The following is a 14,636-nucleotide window of genomic DNA, read 5'->3' on the forward strand; positions in this document are numbered from 1 at the left end:
AAAAAAAGTTTAAATTAATACTTAACCATTTATGACACTTGGAGGACCCTTTAAGAGCCTAAGCATGTTATAATTTGATGAGCTTAAATTACTTGATGAAGACTTGAGAGAGGGCGCTTCCCTGGTAGTGCAGGGGTTGAAGACACAGTGCTATCAAGCTATCACTAGCCACTGTGCCATGAGTTCTATACCCAGCCAGGAATGTGATCCACATGGTACAGCAGACCTCTCCTGTCTCGCTCTGCTGCTTCCCTCAGCAGTGTATTTCTATGTTCTTTACCAGGAACACATATTAAAATTATTATAAGATTTCTTGTAAGAATCTTAGATCTAAATAATGAGTGGATGATCTGATTTTAATTTGTTAAATTTGGGCCTGATTATGTAAAAAGATACTCTATAGGCAAAGGAAATGGAACCTTTGGAATCCTCAGAATGTGTTAAACACACAAACACTGGCCACTGTGGCTTCAGTTGTTCATGTGTCCCAAGCTGCCATGTGGTTCATGATGTCTGATGCCTACTAAGTACTGTTGTGTGTCCAGTTTTGAACATATACATAAAATATATTACAACTGAAAATCCTTTTTCATACCCAAACTCATACCCACAGTCCTGTTTCAGTGAGTGAAATCACTAGCCACCTAATTGCCCGAGCTATAAATATATGAACCTTGGTTGCTCCCACTCCTCAGAGGCCATTGACCTAAATGCTACAGTTCTTCCTAGTAAGGAATTATCCCGCTCTCCATTTTCCCATAACTGCCACAACAAGTCTAGGTCATTTTTATTTCTCTTCTGGATTACTGCAGTTGTCTCTTCCCTTATCTCTTTCCCCGCCTTTTTTTTTTTTTTCCTTTTGTCCTTTCCAGTCCATTACTTACCTGTTGACTAGAGTATTTCTTAAAATGCAGCTGATTGCATTGCCTTTATTAAAAGTCCCATCTTCTTATCTCTAACAAATTAGTGCTAGTATTTGCTTCTCTTTGTCCTTCTTTCTTACCTTTCCTTCCTCCATTCAGTAATCCATAGAAGATTTATTTGTCTTTACCTGTGCTAGCCTCTCTTACTAGGCTTCTTGTAGAAATCATTCTCCTGAGTACTTCCCCTGGGTCCTTTCGTCACTTCCTATCCACCTCTTCCCTTTTGTCCCTTCCTCTTCATCCTTCATTCAAAGTTTACCTTCAAGAGGTCACTTCTTTCAGGAGGATCTTTTCACTCTCACCTTTGTAAAAGATCTCAGCGTGGTGCCCTTTTAATGGGCTGCCAAAGTGCCACGTACTTTCTTTATCATGTGTTTCATTTTGGATTATAGTTGTTTATGTTTTTTTTTTTAAGATTTATGTAATTATGCATACAAGAACTGGGGTGTAGGCCAGAGGTGCAGGGGGTGAGAGGACTCATCAGAGAGAATGGGAACAGAACAGAAGGATCTGCTGAAATATACTGCTGAGGGGAGCAGTGGGCGAGAGAGGAGTTTTCTGCACCATGTGGGTCAGCTTCCTGGCGTGGGATTGAGCTCGTTCTGTAGTGGCTGGTGATAGCTTGGTAGTTCTGAGACTTTTAAACCCTGCACTACCAGGGAGGCCCCTATAATTGTTTTTATTTAATTGTATAGCTTGCTGGTGGCTTCTGTTTCAGTAACAGCAGAGACCATGACTCTTATAGTTTGCCTACCACAGAATTGGCACTATATAAGTATTTGTTGAAGCAATAAGTAAAATTATAAAAATATTCAGGAAAGTAGTACTTTCATAATACTTATGCTTTGCTGTGTACTTTGTTCCCCCTCTTTTTTGGAGAGGTAATAAAACAGATTTTGTAAATTATTATATTTGTTGCTATAAGTTGGAATCATATTCATATCAGTTCATTATTATGTTTTTCAGGCTGGGCTATTTATTGACAAAGGTGTAAAAACAAGCAACGCCAGTGCTGTTGACCCAAGGGAATACCTATGTTTGGATAACAGCGCAAGGTAGAGCTGATCTTTTTAAACCACACTAAAGCCATGTCTTGCCAAAGCAAAACTTTCCAAGTTGCTCCATTGTGCCCTTTTCTTCAGAACACATTTATACGAAGTTTTCAGAGTTTGTGGAGTGTTCTTGAAAAACATTTATTCTGCTGCTGACCTAGGCCTTATGACTGTTTTCTTGTTTTTTTGTTTTGTTTTTGTTTTTTGACTATACTTTTTATCTTACTGAGATGCCAGAGAAGCTGCTGCTTTCTCCCCTTCTCATCAGTGTAAACTGATATTACAGTAGGGGGAGGAAAAAGAAAAAGAAGAGAGATATGTTGAAAGGGTCCCAAGTTTGTCCTAAGCTAGAATATGAGTCATTGGAAGAGAAGTTAAGCTAAGTTGTTTTAGTGTAATCCGTGACCACCAAAGCATATAGAGTTTATTGTTAGTGGCAAAAATGGAACATTGCAATAAATCTAATTCAAAGGGAAAGGTCTTAAACTAGATCACACTGGTTTTGGTTCACTTGTTTGTAGCCTCCGATTCACATCAAAGGCAGGCTCTGTGTTACTCTCCTTTATAAGCCATAAAATGTGGTTGGGACAGGATCAGCATTTTAGCACAGTTCTCTTACATGCTGTGTATGGGCCAAAATAAATGAAATGTCTCCAATAGAAATAAAAATTTCTGCAAAAGATGGCAACTTAAAGTCATATTCTGTAGAAACCATGTGCATGTTATTTTTCCATAATTCAAGTGGATTGGCCAGCTTATGGAGTTGGAGGAAAGGTGCTAGATTTAATAGGCTCTGTTGGTGTACATTTAAAGGTCCCCACTTGTTGTTGACTAGGGAATAAATAAAGTAGGAGCCACACTGTAGGTCAGTGAGTTGAATTAGGTGTGAGGCAGGATCCTAGGTAAATGGTAATAAGGCATGAAGTCAGAGATAATGTGGAAAATAGAGTTGGTAAAATTACTCACCAGGATTTTTTAAAGGTCAAATTGAGTCTGAAGTATTTTAAAGCAATGATCTGATAGAATTTGCAATGCCTCATAACTGTGAGCAGGCTGTCTGGTTTTATTTGTTTGTTTATTCATTCTCAAATTTTTTTTTTGTTTTAAAGATTTATTTGTGCATACAGAACTGGGGTACAGGCCAGAGGCTCAGGGGCGGTGAGAGGCTCCACCAGAGACAGAGTGGGGAGCAGAACAGGCAGACCAACGAAGTACACTGCTGAGGGGAGCAGCGGGCGGGTCAGGAGAGGTCTGCCACGCCATGTGGTCACCTCTGGGGCAGGCGGGAATCGAACTCATGCAGAAGCGGCTTTAGATTCTCAGTGCTGTGCTTTAACCCGCTGCGCCACCAGGGAGGGCCCTATTCATTCTCAAATTTTATTGACTTGCTGGCCATTTACATAAGTATATAGTTTGGGGAGTACCACTTCACAGCTCTGTTTGTGCACATGCTTCACTCACCTTGCAACCAAAGCTCCAGTGTGTAGACATCGAAAACACAAGGTATTAGACACCAACTTATAAATGATCAAGATGAGGAATGGGGAAACTGAGGCAATAACTTTAGAGGAAAAAGGAGCCTAGAGCTATGACAACAAATTGTGACTCAGGCCAAGACTATTAAGTAACAAATATTTACTAGAAAGTCACTGCTGCCTTTTTAGCCTTTAAAGAGTTTATTAGAACTACTAGAACTAGTACTGTGTACTTTGCTAGATTAGTGATAACAGGAAAAACACTTACACTCCCCATAATTTATACTTTTCCCTGCCTTAAAAAATTGTGTGTGTGAATACATGGATGGGTAAATATATTTCAAAATCCATTGATGTTTTAATTAGACTTGACAATAAAACAATATCCATAATAGACTAAAAGTTTCTTTACCTGGTCTGTGAATGTGGTAATATGATAGTGGTAGTTTTCCTTGTGATCACCAATATTTACTTCTCTTACCAGGTAAGAAATGCATAAATGTTAGTAAGGAATTGGATTACATTTGGAAGTTGTTATTAAAAAGAATTGACTGTAGGAGAAGAGGACCAACACATATGGCAGCTGGTTTATATATTTAGTTTTGTATAAACTAATATATAGGCTATTCCCATGGATATTCATGCCATCCCAATATGCATAAAAATGATAAAACTCTAGTACAGATGAGTAATAAGTCAGGTCATGAATTAAACATCAGACTCCTAAGATTCCCAAGATATTTTGTCTTTTCATCAGAGGGGAGTTGACTTAACACTTAATCAGATGAGCTGTTCCCTTGTGTGCTTGAGATGTGAAATTATCAGAATTCAAAGATGGGAAATTTAACTCCAGAAAGTTCTCGGTTTGCAGTTGGGAAATTTTGTCTAAGATTGGAAGGACACAAGACCCACCTAACTCACTGAAGGAAGAAGACAGTTAAGAGAGGGTTGGGAAGTGTGCAGACATCTCACAGATGGGAAAATAAGCTGTAATTTTACATGCCAAGTGGGAAAGGGGATGAAAATATAGTAAATCCTTGCAAGTGGCCAATGATTAATTTATCCAGATAGGAATTTCAGAAGAGATGAGATGGCTACAGCAAAGGATGTTACCTTAAAAAAAAAAACAACTTTTTTTTGGCTTTCTTTGAGGATGTTGTGTACTTTCCTTTCCAGAATTCTTTCATCTGCTTGGTGTTATATAATGACCACAAAGCTATCTGCCAGAAGAGTGGGTGAGGGCTCAAAGTCAGACTTTTTACCCATTAGGTCAGAGATACCTGCTGAGGACCTTTGCATTTGCTGTTCTCTGTCATACCGTCCTCTCCCATCCATATTTTGTGAGCACCTGCTGTGTTCCAGCAACTATGACAGTAGCATTTGTGGAAATAATTTTCCCTGTTTGTATGAATAAAAATCTTAGCATGATGAATTGGTTTTGAAGTTGTCTAATTCCTAAACCCCAGCTTTTATAAGTTTATGATAGAAATGATCTCTTTTAAAAATAAGCCCTGTATGGCCCTCCCTGGTGGCGCAGCGGGTTAAAGCACAACACTAAGAAGTTAAAGCCGCTTCCGCATGAGTTCAATCCCCGCCTGCCCCAGAGGTGACCACATGGTGTGGCAGACCTCTCCTGACCCGCCCGCTGCTCCCCTCAGCAGTGTTCTTCGTCAGTCAGCCTGTTCTGCTCCCCACTCTGTCTCTGGTGAATCCTCTCACCCTCCACATCTCTGGCCTGTACCCCAGTTCTGTATGAATAAATAAATAAATCTTTAAAAAAAAAAATAAGCCCTGTAGAATTATTCATTTGTGTTATTAGTTTTTGATACCGACTATTAAGAAGAGAAACGAAAGTTAGTATTTTAATATTTTAGAAAGAAGAGGAAGAAAGATAAATTCAATCTTTGTAATTACTCAGTTAATTGAATGAGGTACAATCTTTTGAATTTTAGGCACATAAAATTGAACATAGTTTCATTAATATAATATTTTACTAGAATACAATTCAAATTGTACTCTAGTTCACATATATAATATATATGTATGTTGAAATTGATAAATTCATTCAAGAAGTTTATATTAGTATTCTGTAGGTGAAGAATTTGTGAGAAAACCATGCCAGTCTTTATAGTTTGAGATTTTTGTGTTTTAGGCAGTGGTTTTCATGTTCTGAAATATCCGTTCTATAGTATGTTAATTAAAAAAATAAGAATTTATCAGATCATTTTTCTGGAAACTTGGATGTAAAATGAATGTGATTTTTCTTTCAATATTTGGAATGCAGAAAATTAATTTGGATCTTAAATTTTTCAGTTTTGATCAAATTTAGATTGTTGATACATAAGCTTATAATTATAAGTAGGTAATTTGCCTTTTTAGTATTTAAAAGCCATTCTTTCTCTTATTTTTCCTTAACTCTAAGGTTTCGACCTCATCAGGATGCAGACCCCGAAAAGCCACGTGTTGCTGCTTTAATTGACAGGCTTATTGCTTTCAAAAACAATGACAACGGAGCTTGGGTCAGAGGAGGGGATGTCATTGTTCAGAATTCAGCGTGGGTATTATCCACAAAGTCATCATCTCATGGCATTGTGATGTAGTTTTCTTTGAAGCTATTTTTAAAAACTGAAAGTACAGTGATGGTTTCTGGAAGCAAGTTATTATTACAAATCAGGCAAGCTCTGGGGAAGTGTGCTAGAGGTCACAGACTGCAAATGTTTGCAATTGTCTCATTTCACTGCTTTTATTGGAAAGCTAAACTCGCCCGTTGACAAAATATTGTGATGAGGTTGAGGAGGAAACTGGGAATTTAATTTTATATAATAAATATGGTTTAGGTCGGAGAACTTAAATAAAGATTTTGGAACTACCTGAATTCCGCCCCCCCGCCACACACCTCTGGAGATTCTTTAAAGTTTTCCTGATGATCTTCTGCCATTCAGAACAAACCTTATGAATTCCACCTCACTAAGTCTGTTGACTAAAGTTTTAACATGACTTGAGGCAGCAGGCAGTATCTCACTTTTCTCCATTTGTGTCATGTTAGGGGAAATGTAGTATGTGTTAAATTAAAATTTGGTGTATAGCTGTAGAAAAACATATTTTCCTTGCACTGACATTAATTTCTTGGCATTTCACTGTCATCCCTGATATTTATCATGCAAAAACACTGATAGTGTATTACATTCATAGCAATTAACAATCACTTGGATATTAATGTTGAAAATTGTTAAAAGAAGATCCCATTTCTTTACAGAGGTAGAGTGGGGAATGGCATTAAAAATGGGGTGGGGGAAGTGCACTGGGCTATGGTGATGGCACACGGGTGAATTGGTGGTGGAATCCCATGGGGATTAAGAAGGCACAAAATGATGTAAAAATAAACTATTATACTATAAAATAAATAAATAAAAATGGTAAGGATAGTAATAAAAAAAAGATACCATTTCTAAATGTGTTTAAAAATAATTACCAAAAAATAACAGCTGACATATGCTACTTACTGTGTGGCAGGCACTGTTCTTTCTAAATGGCTTATATAAATTATTATGTTAAATACTCTCAACTTACAAGGTAGGTTATAACTTCAGCTTATAGGTGAGGAAACAGAAGTGAGTCATTTGCACAAGGTCATGTGGAAAAACTGATTTGAAAGCACGTGCCTTTCCTGTGGAGTCTGTGCTTTTAGTTACTATAAAGAGAAACTTTTTTTTTTGTAGTATTTAATAATAATCATTATTGGAAACTTCTAGATTTCATGATAATTAAATTTTGGGAGAATTATGTCTTTTTACCTGTTGTGGCAAATGTGAATTTTCTTCATATTTTCTTTCCTTACAGATTTTCAGATAATGGAATAGGATTGACCTTCGCCAGGTTTGTAATTACTTAAAAATACTTACCTGATTATTTTAAAATGTAAGGCACAGTAAGTATTTTTTGTGTGTATTGCACAAGAAAGTTTTATCATTTATTAGAATCACAGAGAAAAATTGATACCACTAGAGGACTGAACTATTGATTAATTGAATTCATACCAACTTCACTGTTTAATATTGTTGGAATTCCACAAAACGGTGGGTGCATAAACTTTGCTTAGAAGAAAACACTTGGATTTAGACTAACATTTTTAAAACTTAAGAGAAATAGAGGAAGGGATTAAAACTTGAGAGCAGAATAACTTTCGTTAGAAGCTGCTCTACTTTTGCAGTGATTTGTAAGAACTGAATTTTTTGTTATGTATTTTACTCCAAATAATAGTTATTCGTGTATCTAAAATATTTTTATCATCTAACTGTTATATCCTAGGCAAGTTTGTTCTCCCCATTTGCATATTGTTGCTTACAATGATGATAAAATAATCAGTTGTCACTGTTAAATTTCTTTATATTTAATGTGAAAATCATATATTAATTTATAAAGATAGGTTGACAATTTAGAAACACTGTTTGATGACTTGAAATATATATTATAAAAATTACAATATAGTATTATATTAGTATCTGTTCTGAAACGTTTAACTTTTAAAATTTGAAGGTTGTTTTAAATTTCCTTCATTTGTGGTTTTTATTTGCATTTTATCAGTGATGGAAGCTTTCCCAGTGACGAAGGGTCCAGCCAGGAGGTCTCTGAATCCCTTTTTGTTGGGGAGAGCAAGAATTATGGCTTTCAGGGTGGCCAGAACAAGTACGTAGGCACTGGAGGAATAGACCAGAAGCCTCGGACGTTACCCAGGAACAGGTAAGCTGTGGTAGTAGAATATTAAGTTTAAACAATAAATTGTAACCTAACCATTATGGAGGTTTCTGGAATAATCTGGGAATTGCATGTATTAGTGGCAGCAAATTGTTCATCATCATCATTGTCATTATTGACTGATTGTTATCATTGATTTGTCACCACTCTGCTACTGTTACTATTATTAATATTTTCTGCATTGGCCTCTGGAATCCTGGAACATCAATTATTAAAAACCTCATCAATTTCATTGCCAGTGTTCTAAGAAAGGAAACCTACCTTTATTCTCATGCTTTTTTATAAGGTCTTATATAAACTGGTCACTTTTGACTTTCATTTTTGAGCCACATGAAATTGGCAAACCATAAGCTATAACCATAAGCTATGACATTGGGCCTTTGCCCCCTCAATTTCAGAAATAGCTACTGAGAAAGGAAACTCCCTATTGAAAAGAGTCTAGGAAAGGAGAGTCTCAGGATGCTGCAGCGGGTTGGGACTGGCTTTTGATTTGTTTTTGTGTTATCAAAATCATAGAATCATTAAAATAATATTTAGCACTTGGAAAATTCTTTAGAGTCTTGAGGGAGCTATTAAATAATTAATGCATACCTCAATACCTCAGTTCTGATGCAGTCTGGAGTCTTCCTCTTTTCTTAAGAGAATACTAAGTGGAGAAGCTTTAGTGTTCTAAAGGCCTTCTGCCAGAATTAATGTCTGAACTCTTTTAGCACCACCTCCCATAAAGGAGACAACTACCCTGTGTCTGACATAGGTCTGGGCAGATCAGGACTTTAGGGCACATGCACCGTTGATTTGGGGGGGGGGGGACTTGAAGGTGGGGTTGGAGAGAGGACTTTGCTAGCTTCCAGTCAGGGGTTGCTATGCTGGGATTTTCTTCCTTGCACTTGAGGTTGGGGAACCTTGAGCATCATTACATGCTGAGCCCTGTGTGTGACCACTTTGAGAGAAACTCCACGGATTTTTAATAACTTGTATTTATTAAAAGCTTATGCAGTATTAGACTCTGTTCTGTTATTTGCCCAGTCGTTGCAAAACCTGAAGAAAACTTTTCTCCTTGTCCTTTTCCCACCTTATAAATGAGTAACTTACTTAAAATGGTTGAGGTGGGATTCAAACTCTCTTAGTTTGGCTTTAGCGCTGTGTTCATCACCATTAGGCTCTTGCTGCTGCTTCTAATGTGGAGACTTTTGTAAAACCCTGTACTGTGTTGGGTTTTAGGCTGCAGTAGGATGGTGGCCAAATCAGGCCCATTCTTGCCTCTCTATATTGGCCCTCTGTTTAATTACAAAATGAATATTGTTTTTTTACTAAGAGTTTTTCAATAACAAAGATTTCTCATTGGTTAATGATCTAGTTTTTATTTTACTGTCTGTTTATAACCTTTTGTATGGGAGAGGATCATTTGGGGACATAGGCTTAGAAATGGATGCATCACAAAGTGCAGATTATTAAGCAGAATATTTGGTTTTCCTGCAAAAATAAGTATAGATATATATTACATATACATATATAATATACACACACACTCACACTTTTATTGTAAAATGCTGCCAAGGTGTAAACTAATTAGTTGCTATGGAAATCCTCTGCAAATATCATTGCATGAATGTAATAGAAATTAAGGGAGCCAGAATATTATGGACTTTGTACATTAATTATGGTTAATGATATGTAATTAGTAGGTTAAGGAGTTTGTTTAAACAGAAAGAAGGAAAATGAATAAACGAATTTCTCAATCTAGTAATCCACTTTGACATAGTAACCCGTCAGGACTTATACTTTTCTCCTTTGAAATGTACCATTAAATCTTATTACTATCATTTAGTGACTTGAAAGAAGGTTCTCTATTTTATCAGATTTATCTTTTGCTGTCATGCTAGAGATTTTTCAACTTGAACTATATGTATAAAGTATATGAAATCCCCAAATAAAACATCTTCATGGAGCTGATTCAAAGAAAACAAAATCACCTTTACAGGGAAGTTTCCTTTGTCCCAAGAAGTGCATTTACCTATCCAAACTATTTTTACTGTATCTTACTGTCTCCATAGTGCTTATTATGTGAAATTATCCTTTGTTTATATTTGCGTTTGCTACTGTATGTGTCTCGTTTGATCACGATCTTTCTTGCTTACCTCTACATGCTAATTTTGTGCTTTTGTGCTTACAAGGTATCCATAAAACAAGTATGCTGGTCAAGTGCTGTTCAGGAGATAGGTCCACACACATTAAATTTTGTATCTCAACAGGACATTCCCAATTAGAGGCTTTCAGATATACGATGGGCCCATTCATCTCAGCAGGTGCACTTTCAAAAAATATGTGCCAACGCCAGATAGGTATACCAGTGCCATTGGCTTCCTCATGAAGAATCCCTGGCAGATAACCCCCAGGAATAACATCTCCCTTGTGAAGTTTGGTCCACAGGTATGTTCTAATGCTCTGTATGGTATCTGAGATAGACACAAAAAATTTGTGTGTCTTTGTGTGTCCCAAAGACAACACAAAGGATTTGCATGGAGTCTTTATTCCTGGGAGAAGAAATATATGCGAAAGCAACTCCTAACTCTCTGTCCTCTGTCCCATTGACTTCAGCATGAAAACAGATGTCCATGTGCATTTGGGGTATTTTTGACATTTGGGGTATTTTTGACATTTGAGTAATGTCATGAAAGGGAAAAATCACTTAAAGTGATAATGTGGGGGGTGTAGTGTGCTACAAGTGAGAGGTCATAGGGTTTGTGAAAATTCAGTGCCGTAACCCACATAGAATTTTGGGTTCTACCTGTTATTTTACTTGTCCAGGGCTTGTTCTTCTGGGGGAAAAGATGATGGAAAGTTGAGAAAGAAGAGAAATACTTGGGGTGTATGATACCCCAATTATATTATTTCTGATATGTAAACGATTGGAAGGTTTTTATGAGGATTGCAACTAAGACTTAGAAGTACAGGTTTATAATGCAGGACCCACAAGAATAGTTTTAGCAGCTTCATCAGTGTCCCCTGATCTTGAAGATACAGGACAATCTGTTTACATAACCCAGCCTTGCCCGTTATACCAGTCCTGAGATGGCAGTGGGGTAGAGAGGCTGAGTCTAGACGTCTCAGTTCTTGGTCTCAGGCAGCTGCTGTGGAAAAGTGGCCCATAGTTCTTTCATTTACACACACACACAAACTTTGTGGTTGCCCCATTTAAAACAGAACATGGAATTGTTTGCCAAAGTTTATGTCTGGTTTTCTAGAATAGCTAGGGCATAGAGATTCAGGTGCAAGTTAGAATGTCAACCCTGTTAGCTGGTTCTCTTTGAGGCCATAGGCTCCAAGGGAAGGAGAGGACTTCACAGTAAATAACTTCCCTCTTAGGTAAATACGATGGCTCTCAGGTCAGCTCTCTAGCTGACCTGGGTACTGGCTTTTCACTTACTGCCGGTGTAGACCTTCCCTGATGTAGCTTAGTGGCCACTGATATGGTCAGCTAAGAAACAACCTGTTGGATGTTGCATTTGTTATTGAGTCCTGGAGTTCTAACAGCGAGGCGAATTCATGCCACTGAAGTCTAATGTTCCATTGGCCTAGAGTTGTCAATGGAGTGAAGCTGTGGAAGCAATTTATAAAGGGTGCAGCTTGCAAAATTTATTCTGCCTCAAAAGGTGGAAGTTATATGCTAAAATTCTTTTAGATTTTATCATGGGGCACAAGGGCAAAGAGAGAAGAATCTACAGCAAAGAACCTAGAACCGTTTGTCCCAGATACCATTTTTTTTCCATTGATGGCTCATCGTTGGATGCTCAGTGACACATGCATAAAAGTGTTGAGAGGTAATTCTTTGTGACTTGAGGCACATTAGCAATATCTCACTAGTAAGAAAGAGCTAAAGACTGGCAAGGGTCACCTGCAGCCTATGTTGTAACTGCCAGCTCTGTGCTCACTGTGGGCTTGGAATTAACTCTACCTGACATGAAAAGTCCTGAGCTGAGCTGGTTCTGTGTTGAGAGAAAGTGACACACTTCCAGCAGATACTGGCGAGCTCAGTGGTGACCCCACTGCACAAATCTGTTTTGAACCCTGCTTATTTTTGGTGGAGAGGGAGGTGGACAAATAATGAAAGCATAAACATTTGAAGTGAAATATAAGGATTAGCACTGAAGATGAGCCTTTGATAGTAGATTTTGATTTAGTCGAGTTAGAATTTGCATAAAGGGAAAAGCACAGATCTTAAATGCACAATTTATGATTTTTAGCAACTATGTCTGATTGCATAGTTCTTCCCGTAGTAGTTGTGGTTTCACCACAGAACTGATGTGATCTCACCAGATTGTTTGGACTGGAGAGTACCTTTTTTTTTTTTAAGTAGAAAAAGTCAAAGATGAAATTTAATATTTGCCACTTGAACTCAAGGCTTTGGGGTCCCCCCCCCAAAACATTTCACAACTAGTCGGAAATCCCTACTGACTTGGCACTGAAGTTAACACCTCTGCACTGTGACTCAGCATTTAACCTTAGAGCAGTTGAAGGGACGCCAGCTGGGCTGGCAGGAACCCTCCCCTAGTGATATCCCTGTTCTTCACCGTTGTCAGGTCTCTCTGAATGTCTTCTTTGGAAAGCCTGGCCCCTGGTTTGAAGATTGTGAGCTGGATGGTGATAAAAACTCCATATTCCATGACGTTGATGGGTCTGTCACAGGATACAAGGATGCTTATGTGGGAAGAATTGACAACTACCTGATCCGCCATCCAAGCTGCATGAACATGACCAAATGGAACGCAGTCATCTGTAGCGGAAACTATGCCCAGGTAGGCCAGAGGATGCTGTGTGGCCGACTCTCGCCAGCGGCTGGCTGCTCTGTTTCTGAAGGGGTGCTTTTCACTCCTTGCTGTGACTGAAACTTTACAAAGTGTGATTTTTCTCTAGGAAAAAAAATTTCATTAGGAATCATGGTCTCATAGAATTTTATTTAAAAGCTGACCTACTCCAATCCATTTTAGCAAGTGGTGAAATGAGCTCAGAGACGTGAAGTGCTTTGCCCTTGGTTAAATAAAGAAACTGTATTTCTTAAGTCAGTTACTGTTTTTTGTTTGTTTGTTTGTTTTTTGGTGGTTGTTTCTGCCATGCACCAGCTGTGTCCTCAGAAAGGAAGTTTATTCTTTGTTCTCAGGGTCATTACTTCTACTGTACTAGAATATCTTATTTTGGGGGGGCAAAATATCAACAGGTTACATGTAACATGAGATGTTTCCAGAGGCAGATCTAAGAATTGGAAATAAGTGGAATGGGAAGGAGCCCTAAGACAATCTTGGAACTACAGCTGACCCTCGAACAACACAGGTTTGAAGTGCCCACTTACGTTCAGTGTCCACAATTCAACCAACAGGGAGTGTCAGTCAGTTAAATTTCTGAATAGGGAGCCTGTGGGTGGATGTGGATGTGAGGGTGATTTATATAAGGCACTTGAGCATCTGAAGATTTTGGTTAAGGGGGTAGAGGTCCTGAAGCCATTCCCCCAAGGGTTTTCAGAGGACTATTGTAAAATTTTGGAGAATTCAGAAGTTATTATTTGGATTTTCCATTGTGTTGGGTCGTACTCCAACCCCTGCATTGTTCAGCTGTGTGTTATTAAGTAATACCTATGATTGGGAAACACCCCTTTGTGCTTGTAACTTAATGCCCAGCATCAGAGGATGAACTAATTTAGGAGGGGATATACAGAAAGCACACACTCTAGAGCCAGACTGCCTGGATTTGTTTTAAATGATTGGGAGAAATTAATTAGCTATTATGTACCTGTGCACAAGGGTAATAATAGTTCCTTTCATAGAAGGCTGTGTGAAGATAGAATGCATAAATACATGTAAAGCATAGAGGGAAGTGGCATATAGTGATGTGCTTGCTGCATTTGACCATATTTGAGGAAGAGAGCACTAAGTTGTAGAACTGATTTTAATAGCTAGGCACATTTGCATGGATAGGAGAGATTACAGAATGGATGTACCAGTTCCTCAAGTTTTTATTGCTATATTTTAGGCAAATCAAAGGCAGAATTAAAGAATAGACTGTCAAGAGTGATAAAAGAATAAAGGAAAGGGAACCTTAGAGCAGAATTAGGGGAAGAGCCACAGACCTTCTCAGGGGAGCTGGGGTTGGAGAGCCCCAACAGGTGGAAGCAGCCTCCCTGCTGATTTGTGCTGATGGATTGCTTTTTGTTGGGTGGCTTCTCCCTGAGGAAGGGTTCTGTGATGTCACCCCCTCTGCTGAGCGTTGCATGCCATGCAGGTGGGCGCTTGCCTTTCTACTCTTTGAGCCCTCTGGGGTGTGGCTTCTGTCCCCAGCCTTCTCTAGCAGGGTCTCTAGAAGCAGAGTTCAATATTACGTGTGTGACTTTGAATCGTGACTGTTAAAGAATGATTTCATTCTGGAGGATTTCAAAAAAT

The 14,636-nt window shown here is 38.3% G+C and overlaps 1 protein-coding gene across 2 annotated transcripts in view; it reads left to right on the plus strand.

The window, feature by feature from the left end:
* The window catches only part of TMEM2 (transmembrane protein 2), a 66,289-nt gene that overhangs the window by 36,410 nt on the left and 15,243 nt on the right, over positions 1-14,636 (plus strand). For both annotated transcript variants that reach the window (XM_012721540.1, XM_004677575.2), the window contains exons 12-17: positions 1,890-1,978; positions 5,873-6,004; positions 7,291-7,326; positions 8,035-8,190; positions 10,458-10,635; positions 12,786-13,001. In XM_012721540.1, the coding sequence (XP_012576994.1) occupies positions 1,890-1,978; positions 5,873-6,004; positions 7,291-7,326; positions 8,035-8,190; positions 10,458-10,635; positions 12,786-13,001 (807 nt within the window). The remainder of the gene's footprint in view (positions 1-1,889; positions 1,979-5,872; positions 6,005-7,290; positions 7,327-8,034; positions 8,191-10,457; positions 10,636-12,785; positions 13,002-14,636) is intronic.

Source organism: Condylura cristata, unplaced genomic scaffold, assembly GCF_000260355.1.
Source record: "Condylura cristata isolate star-nosed mole 26May11 unplaced genomic scaffold, ConCri1.0 scaffold00006, whole genome shotgun sequence".
NCBI lineage: Eukaryota > Metazoa > Chordata > Mammalia > Eulipotyphla > Talpidae > Condylura > Condylura cristata.